We start from the raw sequence: 18754 nt of genomic DNA, 5'->3' as shown, positions 1-18754 counted from the left end.
ATTCAGACAAAGTATTTTGTAAAGTACTTTGGAATCCAGTTTATAAATAATTCTTACCAAGGAAGTGAATAAAAAATTGAAACAGTGAGGCAACTATTCACATATTACAGGAATGCTATTTGTTCTCCCTTTCAGCTGCCAGCCATTTTATTTTCATACAATGTTATATACAAAGCCCTATTGTTGGAATGAAATGGAGAAGGAAGGACCAGAAAAATACTTCATAATGCAATATGAGCACAAATATGATGCACAGGATAGGAATTGTACTAATGACATATACTAAAAGCCTCTGTTTGCAAAGAAAGGGCTTTGTGTTCTAGTGGCATAGCCTCCTTTAGATGCACAGGACAAACTCCCAAGTTGTTTCCTACACCACTACCTTCATCCTGTTGGATGAAAGCAAAACAGGATTTATTTACTCCTTCCAGACAAAAGCCCCAGCCATGGCCCAGGAGACCAGAATTCACCCATGTGACCTCACCCTCCTTCCTCCTCCTGCCACTCCCCTTTCCTGGCTCTTCTAAAAGGAAAGCAGGATAAGGACAGTGCTTTTCCCAGCCAAACATGACAGGGAAAACAAACAAAACACCAACCATCACTGTCCTTCATAAAGAAAACAGATAGCACTAAACCATGGAGAGCTTCCAAAGTGTGCTCACGCTCCCTCCATATATGATACAGACCAGAGGGTACTGCCCAGGCACATTTCTGTGAACAGAAAATTAGGTGGAATCACTAGGTAACAGAAGCTGTCCTAAAACAGTGTGTGATTAAACCCAAAAAACGTCTTCACTTGAGCTGCAAAATATTTATGTCTGCAGGAAACCTGATGGGCAGCCTGACGGCATAATTACACTTTCACTGACATTTTTGTCATAAGGGTTGTTTGGTTTTTTAATTCTTCCCCTCAGTAGCTCTCTTTAGGTCTGTTTGTCTATACTGTTTTTACACTGTGGCATTTTTGGGTTTTGGGATTTTTGGTTGGTTGGTTGGCTTGGGTTTGGGTTAGGTTTTTTTTTTGGTTTAGTATTAAGAAGGGTAAAGGAATGAGGCTGTTGTATATTCACTGCATAGTTTTTGCTATTTTTTCAGGAATTCAAAATGGGACAAATATAATCTCCTACTCCTATTATAGCCACACTTGAAGGGGAAACGACAGCTGTTTAAAATGAGCCTTGCCAGTGGGACGTGACTGCTAGAAACCCATTACGCTGTGAGCAGAGGAAGTATGTTATATCCATCTGCCTCAGGAAAGAGGGAGTTATAGCTTGAGTTTATCATCTGAAAGTCTAGTATTTAGTGAGCTTCTCTGAAAATACTATTCTGAAAATTCTCCTAAAACCAAGCTGCTACTATATTGTTCTCAACTACCAGATATCTCACTAATAAGAAAACCAGATGTCAAAGCAAACACTGGAGAAACATGCGAAGTTGTAAGATAAAATAAGAATTGTTCTAATTTTTAAGCTAGAGCTTAGAAACAGAGCCCTTCTCAAACTGAATATAGACTGGAGAATAATGCTATAATGACTCTTCTGGAATTAAAGACTATGTTTACTATAAACAAAGAAATGAAAAATGTAACCAAATACTTTTTCTTATAAATTTTCTCAAAAACTGGAATTCCTGCATAGTATGTATTTCCCAGCCTTCCAGGGCATATTTGACCACCAAAATTTGGATTTCTCATATCCACATATTATCGCTGATTAGTGAAGCTGCTATTTTACACTTACCAGACCTGATTCTATGGTATTTGTAGCAACTATCAAATTCAAAAGGGAATCTTAAATCTTATCAAATTCAATCAGGGAATCTTAAATTCCTATTCAGGGTATTAAGTGATCTCCAGCTTGTAACAAAGAGGTATTTCGAACCTGTTCTGGAGTAGTTGTCCAACATATTAAGCACACAGAGGTTCAGCATTTCTTTGGAATGTGGATAGCTGATTGTGTTCAGACAGAAACAGTATCGAAGAATCACTAAGGTTGGAAAAGACCTCCAAGATCAGCAAGTCCAACCTTTGACCAAGCACCACCTTGTCAAGTAAACCATAGCACTAAAAGGTAAAGGCAATGCTGCTTACATCCGAGTTCCATAAAATCTCCACTTGAAGGAGAACCTGAACGTTTTGATTTCCAAACAGGAAAACCACATTTCTTTGCTGCTGCTTTATGTAGAATGGAATTTTTAGTCTCTTCTTCTATGACTCTTCAAGTTTTCTTCTTCCAGCTTAACCTATTCTGTTCAGCTTTCTTACCTACTCAGTATCATATCTACTCAATTAGAAGCCCCATTTTTTCCTCCCCGTTGTTATAGTTTTTAAAACACAAGTATACTGTTTGAATATTTCTGAAGCTTTCCACATGGCAAAACCTGCATAAGCTACCCAAGAGAGACCAACATACCAATTCCTAAAAATCAAACCAAATTTAAAAAAAAACCAAACGAAACCAACATTCTGGCCTTTGTGAAGTAGTCCTTCCTTACAGGCTACCACAAGCTTCCAGATAAAATGTATGCGTGGAATTTTATCCCCATGCAGACTGATACATCCTGAGAATTAACTATAAAGCTTTTTAATTGGCCAGGCTGATATTTGAGTATCCTGCAAGCCATGAAATAAGCAAGTGATGCTATGGAAAACATTCAAGTAAAGACACATAAGTGATAGGTAACTCATGGGAATTTATTCAGGCTAATAGCCTTTATTTTGCTTCTACCCAGGTACTTGGCTTCTTAACTGGACTGCTTTATCTCAGTGTGGTCTACAGTTAAGCTCTATTAGCTGAGTAAGGAATGAAAGGATTTAACTTTTTATCAATAAGCAGTATCAAGAAACTTCAGGCATGGGAGAATTTATGCCTGGTGATTTTTTTGCAGCCTGCTCATTGCACTTACATCGAGTGATAGGCACAGCTGGGTTTGCCTGCCTACTTAGTAGCGGATATGAGTTTTCCAAAGCTTGTGTGTCAGCACTTGCTACAAAGGCTGCTCAGTTTGATTCCAAATAAGTCACTTATCCACAAATGTTGTGAAGACACTTCACTGGGGACATTTTCAGGGAGAACCAAAATGTATGTATGCTCTGTAACAGGTACACAAGACAAATGCCTGAGGGATGGGCCGTTGACTTTCAGCCCCAGATACCTCATTCCCGAGTATCTAACATGAAGAGGAAGAGAACAACAAAAATAAAAGCAAAGCAAAACCTAACCATACTCTCAGATGCAAAAGCACTTTGAAGAAACTTTGTCAGAGAAGGCTCCCCAGCCACCCTGATAAAAATCTACTGTTTTACTGTAAAAACTGAGTGTCTTGACAAGCCTGGAAAGGCTGTGCTTGTTATCTAGTGCAGAATGAAAAGAAGTACTGAAGCCCCAGACAGACCCTGGTGTTCTTGAGCCAGTGCTATTAGCTCTCTATTGTTAGTTCTCTCTTGTGAAAAACCCATGAAAAACAGGAAGGAACACAAACAACTGATGTCATTCAAATCCTGCTTTTCTTGATAAACTTTAATCTAACAAATACCCACTACTAAACAGTGCTCATCAAATTTATGTCCTCTGCTCCAGTGAACAGGGATTTACATTAAGTCTTGACCTTGTGACATGTTGGCATGCATATGGGGCCAGGAATCTTGACGTCTTCCCAGGCAGCAGGACATGAGACGCCACTTGTCTTGGAGACCCAGAGGGACTTAAAGCTTTGAGCCTTTAGCTAAGGAAAAAGAGGCACAGTGCTTTCAGTTGAAACTAATGCTTTTCTGTGTCTTACGCTTTCCTTACAAGGCAGGAGAGGGGGATCTGTTCAGTTTCCCAAATAAGGGATACTGTAGGCTCCATCGCTGTGCATCACAGCGGCATCTCCGCAGCAGTAAATCATGTCTTACATGACCCATGTCAAGGTACAAGGATTCATGAAATGGGCTCCAAGCCCAATACCTAGCGTGTGGTGTAGGTTGTAAGAAACCTGCTGCCTGCTGGGAATGGCTCTCTTACAAATTATCACTGAACCCACAAGATGGCATTGCACAGGGAACCATTAACATCCATGGGCCAGAATCATGCTAGGACATGTTAGCATCCTCAGCCTATGCCAGACATGAACAACCTGGTCTTATCAAGCAGCATTTCACTGAGTGGCACCAGTCCAGCTTCAGGCCCCAGTGCAGACGCAGCATGCCAGTGTGTTTCTCATCTGCCATGCAAGAAGCCAAGGGGCTTCAAAATACTGCAAAGCAGCACCTGTGCTTTTCGGCACTCTCTTTTCCTGGTCAGTCTCAGATCTGCTCCAGGGAGTGATCCCAAAGCTCTATCAGATGACCTCCATCTCAAGGTCTCTCCTTCACAGTATTCTTAGTACAAGATCACTTGTGTTTGGAATGGTTGTTCTAGAACAAAGATACATTTTTATTGTAAACTTTTCACCTTTTTCTTCTGATCCTTTAAAAACCAGTATTTTAGAACAAACTCCTTGCACTTTAAACTCCAGGTTGGCCTGAAAATTCAACCAGAAATTTTATCTTTTGAGTTGTTTACAGGATCAATGAAAGCCTCACATACATTTTACAATTGAGACATTATATCTGGGGTGCAGTAAGTGTTCATTTCTCTTTCTTCTCAGTGGAGACTTTTGTGTCTCTGGTAGTAGCAGATTCATTAGGTCAAACCCTCTTAATAGTAGATGCTGTAGGTCTAAATTCACAATAGACAGATGTGATAGTCCTTGAAACATTTATTTATATCATATTATTGCCTTGAAGCAGATGTATAGCCAGGAACTGAGCAAATATGTGCTGGTGTTTCTAAACATATTAGTGGAATTTAAAGCCAGACATAGAATTTGGATTTAGTTAAACAACAGTGAAACCACCAGCGATGATCAATTTTCTGTGATTTCCGAAGTTTATGATGTCCCACCCGTCACCACCCACCCACAGTCTTTTTCTGTTCATTATGTTACTACTAATTAGGACTAGAGAATTGAATTTGTCCATGACCAGGTTATTACACACTCAGAGGTATTACACTGACTACAATTTCTCCTTAACTCATCATTAGGAAGCACACTCGTGCCAAATTTGAGCACACTTCTTAATCATATTACTGTTTGTCTTAAGAAATACAAAGATGGTGCTGTGACCAGTAGAAAATTATTCCCCTGAAGGGACATCACTCTGCATAAGTGGGTTCCTCACCAATGTTTACTTCATCTGCCAAAAATTATCTGAGCATACTACACTTTGTAGGCTTCCAGGAAAATGTGAAAGATGAACAAATTACTTCTGCTGAGACTGTTACTTCCAAGCAAAGAAAAAGCAGCACATTCTGCTCTGCTTGGATCCTTCCCTCACAATTCTCAGCCTTGGATTGTCCCTTGGCAGTGGGAAAACAGCTCTTAAACTTATATGCAACTGAGGCAACCTTGAAAATGGTAAACATATTACTATTATTATTTATTATTACTAAGTTGTCCAGTATGACACTCTCATACCCCTAAATGGTACCCCAACAAAGTCTTGTTCTTCTCTGCAGATGATCAGACCTTATTATGGGCTCTAGGAAAACCACATGTTTCCACACATTGGTGACTCACCACTTCAACTCCTCCTGCATAGGATCTTCCTCCAGAACAGCATAATCAGAATCAGAACTATGATGACTACTAAAAGCACCACAATAATCACCAGCCAAAGCAATGACGATGCCTCTTCTGTGAAAACAAAACAACAAAACATCCACAGCAAATTAATCTCATTATGAAAAAAAGCAAAACGAGCCACGAGGATGTCTGATTAATGACAGTGGTTCCTCTGATATGGTTAAAGCTACTGCTAGGATAAATGAAAGCAGCAATTGCTCAAAAGAGAAAACAAACCTGTGTGTCTTCAAAAACAAAGCTACTTGTCCACAGAAAATGTGAAGAAAAGATGTACTCATGGCAAAGAGCACTGCCATTCCTAGACCTGATACAGTGGTTGGCATACACACACAAGCAGAACTTCATACAAGTCTTAACACTTTCAGAAGAATGCTTTTGTTCACCCAGAATTTTATTATTTTTACTCTTAAACACTTAACACTGATGAAAAGGCAACATTAATTTTAAGAAAAGAAGACAGGCTATGTTTTGCTGCCTGCAAATAGCTCTACCCAACAGCTGAGTGTAAATGTTCCTCCCTGGTTAGACATTACCACTTCATTTGACTGCTATTAATCAAAAGGCTCATTTCAATGTTCACTAACATTATCTGGAAAACTGCATGACTTGAAATTTATTTGACTCAAGCCAAAATGATAATGTCTTTTACCAAAGATATGTTGAACTATTCATTTGAACTTCTTGTCCTCTAAAATATAAGATTGTTAAAACAACAAGCTGTTTGCTGATTTTTTTATCCACTTAGCAAGAAATAACAACAGTCATAATTTTCTGCTTTCTGAGATATGCATTTACTTTTAAAAAGACCAAAACAAATGAATACTGGAGACAGGACAAAAAGATTAGTATGCTTTTTCAGAATTGTAATGTAATTCAGAATTGAGAACTAATTTGCTTTTGAATGTTTAGAGAGCAGATATTAAAAATCAGATCCTGCTCTTTACTACTATTCCTGTAACAATCACTTATTGAGCATGTAATTTCAGAATCAACCCACAGCTACAAGCTGCTTTTCCTGTCTTGCTAATTTACAAGTGGTCTTCAATTTAAGGCTCTGGATATAGAGACATGGGAATTTTAAATCACTCAAGTCAATGCTCCTGTATGAACTAAAAATGGTTATTCAGCTTTTCATGTTTCTATTTCTTATCTGCAGAAACAGGGTGAAAGTCTTTCCAGCAGAACAGAATGTTGGAAGAAAAAATAAATTAACATTATAAGATATTCAGATGTTACATTAATATATCCAAGATTTCTGTATAAACCAAACATAGGTATCTTCAACTGACTCCCTCCCTGTATGCCTGAAGTTCCTCTCTGACCATTACTGCAGCGGATATGTGCCTTGGCAAAAAATCAGAGAAACTAAAACATCGTGTGCAGATTATATACAACAGAACACGCAGTAAGTTGAACTGGAACATTCGATTAAGAGACAGTTTGTTATGAATTTCAAAATGTCCAAGTTCATCAAGCAACCTATAGAGTTTCTATTCATCATTCTACTTATGGATATCAGCTGACCTATTTATATTTCTTTCTAAGCTGTTAAAAAAATTATGAAGGCCTAGGAAACCTAAGTTCAGCTTACTGCACAATGCATGGTGCCTCTAGACCCCATATCTCCCAAGCATTAGTCTGGCTTTTCTTTCCTCTTGGATAGGACTCCAATATGTTACTACCTCAAAGACAACAGTGGACACAAACAGGATTTCCTGACATAGAAACATCTCATTCCCTCCTCTTCCCACAAGATTCCTATCCAAATATGCTAGTGCAAAACATGGAAGCCAAGAAAATGCTAACAAGTTGCTTGTACTTCTCACCTACCTCCTTTTATTTTCACAGGCATTTCAAATGTTTCATTTGTGTTGCTTACTCTGCAGATCAAATCCTGTGCACTGATGCTCTGAATATTGTAGATTTCCAGTTTACTGGTGATGGACACAATCCCATTTTTGTGCTTGACTGTCTTCTGTGTAGGAGTAGAATTGAACAGGTTGTTCCATGTGATGGTGGGCTCTGGGAGGCCATTAGCATTACAGATGACTATCAAATGATCTTCAGAAATGTTGTGATGGACAGATGCATTGAGACCTTCCAACACACAAATCAGACAAGACATCACCACAGTGAGCACCTGGTCGTAAGCAGTAGTAGCAGCCTAACCATTACAAACCAGAGCAGAGCTTAATGGATTCACACTGAGCCCAATGGCAAGGAATGCAAGAAGAGTTCCTTGGGTCAGGCCCCCTCCATGACTCAATACTCCTTCCCCAATACTGAAGTAATATACCCCAAAGATTTCACTGAATCTGAAATCCAAGTACTAAAACAATCTATTAAGTAAAATAATTTACTGGTCCTATCTGCTAATTCCCCATCAATGGTAGGGTTTGGGAGAGCAGCTCACAGCCGTGGGGTTGTACCTTGCACCAAAAGGAAACTCCAGTGGGCAATGTTGGTTTGCCCAAGTTCCAGCTAGGACTGATCAAGAACTTAGAAAGATTCCACTCCTTGCTTTTCAGCTACTACTCAAGGAGTAAAAAACAAGAGCCAAAATGACCACAATAATCTTTAATAAGGCCCACAGAGTTTTGCTCACAGCAGTAGTGCTCTGTTTCTACATCATGTTCCACCAGGGGATGCTCCCATCACTGCAATTCTTGAATCTGCTCAAGGAAATACTGTGGGTGAGAAAACACCTCTTATTTCACTAGAGACATACCCCTGCAGAGAACCTCACCAAAAACACTCAGGCAGGTATTTCCTGAGAGAGGACCAGAAGGGAAAACATTGAAGAGACACTTGTAACATCCTGAATCATCCATTCTAGCGTCCCAAAAGGTTATGCTTGTCTTGTTGAGTTCCAAACTAGTGAAATTCATTCTGTCTTCATAGGGCTTCTGAATCCTTAATCCGTTCGTTTCACTGTATGTAGCTATATTATCATGTAATTCTTCTGAGTCCTTTTGCCACGTCACTTGCAGAACATCCATGGGTTTTGTCAGGGCACAGCTCAGAGTCACACTGTCACCCATCCTCACTTTTGTGTGTCCAGCTTGCGGAACCACTGCAATGACAGTAAACAGTTAATGAAATGGGCAGATATCACACATATTCAGAAGCCTAATGTTGATTCTAAGGCCTGGATTACCCACAGACACAACTCCTTCTGTTACATATTGTTTCTGTGGCTTTCCACTACAAAAAAGTCCATCTCCTGCATACTCCTAGGAATCAATGAAGTTATGTTGATTTACATTGGATGAGGCTTTAGCTTTCTTCTAAGCTGCTTAAAAGAAAAAAAGACTTACCTATTTCTGTACCCATATCTGCAGACTTCCCTCTTAAGATTTATTAAATTAGCTCATGACTTCCTCTTCTCAGCAAATACTCAATATTTTTTTTCCTAAGAGCTAGAGGAAGATTGAATGCATAAGAGAAGTACGCAACAAGCCATTATCAGAGAAGTAAACAGCAAAATGCTTTTAAAAGGCTTTCTGAACTGTAGTTTCAGAGTTCACAGGGCATTTGAGATGGAAGGAAGGAAGTCCTTTTGGGATGCCCTACTCTTGGAAGCTGTCAACTCAGGTTAACAATAGTGTCCAGCATCACTGTAGATATGGGATGCTTCTTGTCCTTCCCATCTTTAAATGCTGCTCCAGGAGTATTTGTGTCACAACTACCAGCTCCATGTGTCTGTCTCAGCTATGTAGGAAGTCAAGCAAGTCAAGTAAGAAGTCAAGTCAAGCAGCACCAGCAATCTGTATTTCACCTATTTTTGTCTCTTACTCTGCTGAAGCCTTAGAAACTTGAAACCAGTTCCCCAAACAATTTCAAGCAGATTTCAGGAAATTCAACTTACCATTTGCCTTTCCAAGCCCAGAATATGCCAAACACAAAACCAGAGCTCGTAAACTCATTTTGCAAGAGAAAATGCTTTACCTAAAGGAAAACGAGGAGAGATGATAGATCATCTTCTGGTGATATTGTACATTCAGGGTGCAAAAATTAACAGTATATTTTTCATGTGAAAAGGAATGTAGTTCTGGGGTCAGTCAGCAAGACTTGACAAGTTTTATTGTCTTGTTTCCTACAACTGAATTGCAGACCTGCCTGGAACTGAAGTTGCTGTTATATTCAAGATGAAACATAATTTTGCAAAAAATACCTCTGTAACACACTCTACCCACTCCTGAGTTTTTTTGCCAATGCCTGCAAAACTGGCTGAAACATCTTGGGACCATATTCTGTCAAGAATTTAAGCAAAGCTCAACCTTTTAAAGATTTTCACAACATTAAAAAAAATAAAAGAGACAGTCAACTGAAAACCATTTTCTATATTATACAGGCTAAAAAAAAGGGGCTGGTAAAGAAATCAATAATTAAGAGCAAGGAAAAAAATATTTAAAAACAAATTGGCAACAAACTTACGTACACACTGCATACACCGACAACCAGCATCCTGCATTTAAATTTTAAACACACTATGCTAAAACAACTCCTGATATAACTCTCCAGTTACCAAGAACAAATAGAGACCAAGAAGGTATGTGTAGAATCAGGAAACAAGAACATATCAGCAACGAGCCCAATGAAAAAAGTTTGTGTAGTCAGGTATTTGAGCACAGCTGTAAGAAATTCAGATATTTCCAGAAGCAAGCAGAAATCAAGGGCCAGCATAGCAAGCAGAAACTATCGAATCACAGAGCTTATTTATAAAGCAGGGGAAGATGTACCTCGCCTGCAGGCAAGCGGAGTTTTCAGTAACAATCCTTTGCTTCACTGCTTTAGTACCCATGAAAGTCCTTAATGCACCAGCACACACACTGGGTAGCTACAAGAATTCACACAATGAGGAACGAGGCTATACCATGTAACTATACCGGGCACAGAAAGAAAGAAGTCCCTTTAGGTCACAACTCCAGTCACGGGTGCTGCAGGGAGTGAAGAAACAAAAACCAAAACGAACAGAAAAAGGGAAAAAAAAAAAAAAAAAAAAAAAAAAAAAGCGCGTTAAAGATTGGGGCAAGTAAAGCGCAAATCCTTTACTGCATCTCCCAAAACCGCACTTCGGAGGGCTTCTGAGCCACGGCCTGTGCCGCTCCCGGGACAAACCGCCCCCCACCACTTTCTGGGAATCTCCCTTAACTTCAAAGAAACTTTCCCCCGAAAGTTTCCGAAGGCAGCTGCCAACTGGAGGCCCCTCCTGGGTAGGAAGGGAGGACGAAGGGAGGACGGAGGAAGGAGACGCGAGTCGCGGGCGGTGCCTCCAGCCTTCCGCCCCCACGGCGGGGTCCCGCTCCCGGCGGCGCTGTCAGGCTGACGTGCGCCCGGCACCCACTGCCCATCTCCGCCCGAAACCGTCCTCAGACGTGATAATGCGTCCGGGGAAGGCGCCGACAGGTGGTTGCTCACGGCCAAGTACGTGGAAACACGGAGAAAGCTGAAATAAATCCCGGGGAGGCAGAAGCTCCAACGCCGCGTCGCGGTCCTTGCTCCAGAGCTGATGAGCTGGTGTCCCATCCGGCGCCAACCTTTCCCTCCAGGGTATTCATAACAGCCCAGTAACAAATTATTTTAAGCTATATCTCTTATATAATTGGGAGTGGTCTTTTGCTTTTGCTGATACCTTCCTGTTGGGCAGGGAGGAAAAGGGGCAGCAGGAGTGATACTGGACAATCTCTGTGCTATTTTTGTGCTGTTAGATTAGGATCTTCCACTGATAAAACTTCAACAGGGATCACTTATCAGGCTTTGTTGCAGGCTTGACAGAAACAACACATTTCTCAATCTGATTAATCAGAAACAGCATTCTTAGTGATCAATACAGGACATTTCAGTGCCTGCTCTTTCTCAGATGCTTTCATACACATGCACACGTTCATACACTGTTCACTTGCAATATTTATCTTGTAATATTTATCTTGCCAGACTCTATTTTAAGCCATCATTACTCATAGGAAAAATCAAACACTGCAATTTCAACCCCTTGCCAAAATTAATTGACAAAGATGCCTACATAACCTAGAAACTCGTTCTTATTTAAGACATGTATGTGTGTGAATATTTGAAGCAATGCTACTAAACTGTCTTAAGGAAGAAGGTGATGTTTGCAGCTTTCCCGGGTCACCCCAGGTTCACCATGTGTTAACCTCACCTGTCCTGCTGCTCACAGTACCTTGGTGCACAAAGGAGTGCCATTTGACCTGCAGAAATAGAAAGCTTCTGCTGTCCCCAACAGATTTGGCCCAACTTGCGGCTGGGGTCTGGAGATCAGGGCAGTGACTCTTCCAGATGGGTAGAGCTGTACTTGGAGACACATTCCCCACCACTGTGCTGGATTTAGTGCAGCCTTTTCCCTCTGCCAACAAACTAACCAAAGCCCCTTGGCTTTTCAACAGAATTTCAACTTTACCACTACCTTTATTTCTACTTTTCTATCTCCTAGGATAAATCAGTATGTCTTAAATCACTTAAATTTCACTCCACCAGCCTTGCCCTTTTTGTTCCCTCAAAAACAGGCCAGCAACTAAACCAGTTGTTTGAGACTGATGTATCTACACGCTTCACACTGTTTTTGTTTTAATGAGAAAAATGCGTTAGCATGTTTCCTGTGCTCACGGCCCTTCACTATAGCTGAGGGGATTTTAGAGGGAAGTCCAGAAAACTGCCCATTGCAGAGCTTAAAATAAATTTATTCAGAAGTGCCCTGTGCCATCAAAGCAACAAAAGGAGGGAAATCCCAGTGATATCTTCCTGCTCTTATTTCATGAAAATAAAGGGGACTTTGGGGGGATTTGAGTGATATATTATAGTAACTCACATCTACTGAGATGGAAAATATCTGTATTTAGGCAAATTATTACTCGTTCAATGGGCTGGAGAAACCTAAAGGAGAAAGAAGAAAATGATGAAAGGGTCTAGAAAACAAGAGGGCTGCTCCTTTAGAAGAGAGGGAATAAATCAGAGCTGAGCAAGGAAAGGATGATCCTGAAATAGTAGGCAAAGGCCAGAGGTAACCTCAGGGCAGATAGAAGGAAATGAAAAATACTCCAGACAAACCAACAATAGTGGAAGATTCAAGTTATTTTTATATTTAGAGAAGAACAAGGCACAAAAATCACCTTCTGCCTTATTCTATATTCCAATGTCAACTGTTTCTTTTTACAGGAACCTGGCTCAGCTCTGTAATCTTTATAAAGCTTTACATTCTTTTTATGCTACTTTCTTTGGAGCTGGTGGTAGCTAAGGTGACATGGACTCTCTGGTATTATAAATCCTTTGAAATTAGTGAGAAAGAGAGTAAGTAGAGAGCTCTTGTCCAAAAATTAAAGAGGTCTTTGTTCATCTTTTTTTATTTAGCTGTAATACACCCTGTATGCTTGTGGAAGAAGCAATTTAAAATTCCTTCTGTCATGAATGAGATTTATTGTTCATTCTTTCCTCTGCCTTCTGGGTGGGCACATTCCACTATTAATGTATTTCTTCATTCTTCCTGGCTTTCTGGACTACTGAACTCTTATAAGCAGAGCCATTTGAACCACTAGCCAGCAAAACCTGTACTGGTTTAAGGCAAACATATAATACAGCTGATCCAAGTTGTCATTATTTAACATGAAAAGGATAAACAAAGGGTGAATGGAGTCAGTGACATAGATTCCAGTAAAACCAAACACAGTAGGTTTTACAGGATGTACTGTCTTCTGGAGGTTTATATCAGAACATCTGCTCTGCTGAATGAACTCCTGGTTCTGCTCACATCAATTAGCATATCCCCCTTAATCATCATGCTCAGGCAGTGCATCTTCAAGTTTCAAATGCTCATGTGGGTCTACTAGAAGGTCTAACCTGATTCAGAGGATCTGCCACCAGCTGTCATTTTGCTGGTGATTCAACCACATGATCGCAGTCAAACCACATCTCCCTCTCTCAAACTTACTTCTGTAAAAGAAGGAAAGCTTAAATTGTTTAAAGTTTGAGATCCTGTTAATTTCTCCAGTGCAAACTGCATAAGATTTCTCAGTAGGGAGAATTAGCTACGTGGGTGGGGATAAAAGCACAAAAAATTTCTGGAGTCCATTTCACTGTCAATTTATCTGTGTATAAAGGAAGACGGGATTGAGGAAGAGGAGCACAAAGGGGAGACAAAGGCATGGCATGGGTATGGAATTGGAAGAGGAAGAAAGTGACCATGGTAGTGAAAGTGACCATGGTAGTGAAAGTTTTAGTCCATAACAGGGCAAACAAGGGTGGGGTGGGGTGGGGGGGGCACACAGATAGTACAATCCCTGCTGCAGCAGGTGGTAGGAGCTGAGGAATGCATAATTTTTAAGGTGTTGTATGTAGATTTGTTTTATGCGCTCATGCGCGCATGCACGTGCGCACACACAAACACATACACACACAGTGTTACCTGTTATTAAGGGGTCCTTAAGTGATTTTAGCTTTAGAGAAAAATCAAGAAAAAAGCCTAGGAATGCTGCTGGGCTTGTAGTATTGGGAAATATTGTTTCCAATACAAGGTGTTTTTTATACAGCTGCTGTTGTATAAAGTATGGTTGTGGAAGAGAGGGGCCATGAGGACCCATGACAGGCCACAAGGCGACAAGAGGGGCTGAGAGATTAGATAAGGTTGCAGCTGGGGACTTTCCTTCAGCTGTAGGGAGAAGAGGCATACATGATCACGTTGATGGAGGGGTAGAAGAAAGGATTTTGGGTTTGGAAACTGATGAAGGGTTTATTCCCGTTGCACAGACTTGTAGGGAAGACCCAGAAGAAGTTGTGAAGCTATGTGATGATTGGATATGTTATTCCTAGGAATCTGAGTAAGTTGTTAGAAGCAGCATGGAACATGTACAATAATTAGGAGCAAAAGCTGTGTTAGCAGAACAAAGCTCAATTGGGGGGGGGCATCATGGGAGAGAAGCAGAGAAGGAATTACAGGCATAGCTGTAGAGAGGTCTGTGTGCTGTTTTGTTAAGAGAAGGGCCATGGGAAATGGGAATATCTGTGGTGAAAGGGACAAACACAAGCTGGTCGACCCTGGACTTCACCCAAATCTCCTGATCAGGTAGGAAGGCTCCCACTGTTAGAAGATGTGTGATAGGGACTGGAGGTGTTATGCCCAGCTAAACCTATAGGCATTACATTAATGCTGGGGATGACAAATGGAATTTCTTAGTAGATACTGGAGTGGTGTATTCAGTCTTAAATACGCCTAAAGGAAAATTTAGTCAGAAACAATTCATGTTGGTGTGACAGAACAAAAGGAAAATTTGCCTTCCTTTCAGCATTAAAATTCGGAATTGATAAATTGGTGTTAGCCTATCAATATCCTTATATACCTGAATGTCCCATACCAATACTAGGAAGAGATGTGTTGACTAAATTAAATGCACAAATTATGTTTGAAAAAGAAAAAAATCAAGCTTCTGGCCACAGGCTCCTCTGTTACCATGAGTTGGTTGGGTTTGACCTGGGGCTAAGGGATTGGTGCAGAGGCCTGTGCCAGCTCAGGTGAACTGCTTTGTGGAAAGGCTTCACCTTGTAACTAGCAGGGTACTTGCAGTTCAGGAGATTTGCTGTTTCACACAGGCAAAGGAGACAACACTGGGAAAGAAAGGAGGCTATCTGTCAAACTGCTGAGCCCCTTTCTAAAAAAGACTGAGCCTGAATGCAGCAAAGCCTTTCAGGAATCAAAGCATGCTCTATTGACTGCTCCTGCACTGGGATTACTGGTCTTGGTAAACCTTTTGAACTATTTATGCATGAAAAATTCCATTTGGCATTGGGGGTATTGACACAACAACTGGCATCCTAGAAGAGCAAAGGATGGTCAGCCTGCCTCAGGACAGTAGTGGCAGCAGTCCTCCAAATCCAGGAAGGAAAAAAAATTAACCATGGGGCAGCAACTGACTATTTTTGTGCCCTGTACAGTTGTAGTGGTGTTGGAACAAAAAGAAGGACACTGGTCATCACCAAGCAGAATGTGTTAACGTACCAAACAGTACTGCTAGAACAAGATGACATGGAGTTAAAAGTAACTAACCTGGAGTTGAAAGTCACTAACTTGAATCCCGCAGTGTTCTTAACAGCTAACCCATTATGAAAGGAACTGGCCCATGATTGTTTGCAGACCACTTAACAGGTATACTGTTGTTGAGATGACATACAGAACTTGGAAGACATGTATTGGGAACTCTTTGTGGATGGGAGCAGCTTTGTGAAAAATGGAATCTGAAAAGCCAAGTTACTCAATGATAACTCAGCATGAGGTAATAGAAGCCAAAGTCATAACTCCCAACACGTCGGCTCAGAAAGCAGAACTGATTTCATTGACAAGACCATTGGAGTTCTCACAGAGTAAGATTGTAAATATATGGAGAGAATTAAAATTTGCTTTTGGAGTGGTCCATGCCCATGGAGCTGTTTGGAAAGAGAGGGCTGTTAACCTCCCAGATATCCCCTGTGAAACATAGACAAATAATACAGAGATTGTCAGAGGGGGTGCAGCTACCTTGAAAGGTGGCATCAATGCTTTGTAAAGCTCATCAATCTGGAAGACCCCAGTAAATACTGGAAATTGCCTGGCTGGCAAAAGAGCCAAGGAGTGTACTGGTGGGGACGTCCTTTTGGTCTTACCTGAGAAAAAACTGCATTTGGACAAGCAGGCTTCTGATTATCAGGCTAAGAATGAGAAATTAGCAGAATTGTTAGATGCTGACAAGAGTCCTGAGGGATGGTGGATTACATCCAGCAAACAAATCATGATACCCCAACACCTTATGAAGAAAATCTCAGGAGAAGGACATATGGTAACTCCCTGAGGAATAGTTAATGGTAGAAGCAATGAAGCCTCAGGTTTTGAACGTAAGAATGATGGTATCATAAAAAGCATCGTTAAAAAGTGCCAAACACTTAAAGAACAATGCACATCAAATTAGCCTACACACCTGTGACTGTTAAGAAGGAAATTGTCCAGGAGACTACTGGCAAATAGGTTTTGCTGAGCTGCCATGGTAAAAGGGCCACAGGTATTTATTGGTAGATGCTTTATCAGGATGGACAGAAGCTTCTTCTTAGTGCGCCAACAAAGCTAGTAAAGATTTGGTGAAGGAAATTGTCCCAAGGTTTGCAGTATGTATGGGAATGTCACCAGACAGAGGTTCACATCATTGCTTAAATAGCAAAAGCCCAGCTGAAATGTTAGGGGTAAATTGGGGATTGCACACTCCATGGAGACCTCAGTTGAGTGGGAAAGTAGGAGGAATGAACCAGAGTCTGACAGAATATATTAAATCCCATGGGCAGGTGTCTTCTCTCCATTCTTTGCCAGATACATTGTGGTGGCAGCATCCATGACACTGGACATCACAGTTCATCCGTACCAACCAGCAGACTACCTTGAAACCTGGACTGAAGAGCCTCTCCAAGAAAAGTGGAAGGGACCATATCGAGTGCTGGTAACTGTGGTTGTGATATTTTATGAAAATCCCTTTGCTAGGATTTTCTTCTCCTGAGAAACTGAAGGGCCTCAGCTTCAAGTGTAAACAGTTTGTTATCTGCTACTGTGGAATGCAGCAGGTGCTGTCTCGATTGGTCAATGTGGGATGTTTCTGCTTGGTGGCCAATTGAGAAAGCAGCAGCTCTCGGACTCTCTAGGAGTCACAGAACTTTGTTATTCATTCCTTTCTATTCCTGTCTCTCCTTCTGATGATTCTTTTCTCTCTGTTCTTTGTAGTATAGTTATAGTGTGGTCTTTTTTAATGTAATATATATCATAATATAATAAACCAGCCTTCTGAAATGGAGTCAAGATCTCTCCTATGCTTCACCAAGTCCAGACTGCCCAGAAGACCCATGGCAATAGGTAACCATCAATACTTGTGTGAAGGTGCAAGAAGTAGATTTGTGGCTCCCCAACTTAGGATGGTTAAAACAACTCTTTGTACTTATTGTGCTGTTCTTACTCATGCTCTTGATCACTTATTGCAATACATACTGCTGTACAGACTAGGCCAATACAATAAGTGGATATGAGACTTTGAAGAAATTATATTAAAGTCTCAAAGGGGCAATTATTTACCAAACAAGTTATATTATTATGAATAAACTGATGTTTATAATGATATTATGATTTGTTGGATTAGGAATTAATTATTGTTGGCTATGTAACCTAGCATACTGCTTGCAGAATTTATTTCCCAGTTTTTGGTGACAGTGTCTCGGTTTAAAATACAAATGTCTGCCAAGGAAAGCGGGAACCTTCATGAAACGCAAAGATGACCCCTCCTTCAAAATTATTGTAATCTCGAAATTACAGGGCTTTGAGGCAAAAATATAGGAAAGGAAATAATAGTCCTTTACTAGAAAATATGTATATGTGTAGATGTGTAAGGGAGCAGAACAGGCAACACCACAGAAACAGAAGTTTCTCACCTGCTGAGCGCCGTGTTTCCCCTCTGGTGTAGTTATGACCACGGCCGGCAGGGGACGAGGCAGAGAGCGTACCATGATCCCCTTAGCCGGCGCCGGGAGGGGAGCAAGGAAATTGCTCCTTTTGCAAACTCAGGGGCAGCGTTTGATCTCAGCACTACCAAGGAGCAGCTGGCAGAAGCAGGAGGAGCAGGCAGATTCGACCATAGTGCTGAATTGCAGCGTAGCAATGTCCTGGACCCGAATGCACAACTGTCCCACAACACCGCGGGAACGCTCCCTCTGCTCCGCAGAAATGGCAGAAAGGGGGGAAGGACCCGCCCCCCCAGCAAAGTCTCGGGCGGAGCCCAAATCTTCTCACACAATATCCCCAGTGTTATAAATAAACATGTAATTGTTGGCTTTTGCTATTATATATTGGCTTTTACAAATTATTTTGATATAGTAGAGTTTGTAATCTCTTTTTAACTACTTTTAATATAGTGTAATTTGTCAGCCTTTTATGGTTGCCATAATCCCTGCACAGATTGTATATTTTAGTATGATAAAACATAGTTTAGGCTTTCGCAGAATTTTAAAATAGAGGCTTTGTTCTGTGTATTGTAACATTAACTTTTGTGGAAGTAATTGTAGTTGTGAAGTAATA

General features: G+C 40.8%; 1 protein-coding gene across 10 annotated transcripts in view; it reads right to left on the bottom strand.

Annotated features, from left to right (window-relative positions):
• LOC119710193 (OX-2 membrane glycoprotein-like) overlaps positions 1-18383 on the bottom strand; it is a 52265-nt gene extending 33882 nt beyond the window's left edge. For 5 of the 10 annotated variants that reach the window (XR_005259519.1, XR_005259518.1, XR_005259520.1 and 2 more), the window contains exons 1-5: positions 10410-10873; positions 9536-9615; positions 8414-8740; positions 7498-7764; positions 5602-5718 (exon numbers count right to left, since the gene is read on the bottom strand). Coding sequence is in view for 6 of the 10 variants with exons in the window: in XM_038158921.1 (XP_038014849.1) it covers positions 5606-5718; positions 7498-7764; positions 8414-8740; positions 9536-9593 (765 nt within the window). In the remaining 4 variants the exon portion in view is untranslated. Of the gene's footprint in view, positions 1-5601; positions 5719-7497; positions 7765-8413; positions 8741-9535; positions 9616-10409; positions 10952-18111 lie in introns of those variants that run through there. The other 5 variants (XM_038158959.1, XM_038158984.1, XM_038158975.1 and 2 more) reach the window with 5 other exon arrangements.
• Positions 18384-18754: the final 371 nt, after the last annotated feature.

This window comes from Motacilla alba, chromosome 1 (genome assembly GCF_015832195.1).
Source record: "Motacilla alba alba isolate MOTALB_02 chromosome 1, Motacilla_alba_V1.0_pri, whole genome shotgun sequence".
NCBI classification, from domain to species: domain Eukaryota; kingdom Metazoa; phylum Chordata; class Aves; order Passeriformes; family Motacillidae; genus Motacilla; species Motacilla alba.
The sequence above is the reverse complement of the archived record's forward strand: the minus strand, read 5'-3'. Positions and strand labels throughout refer to the sequence as shown.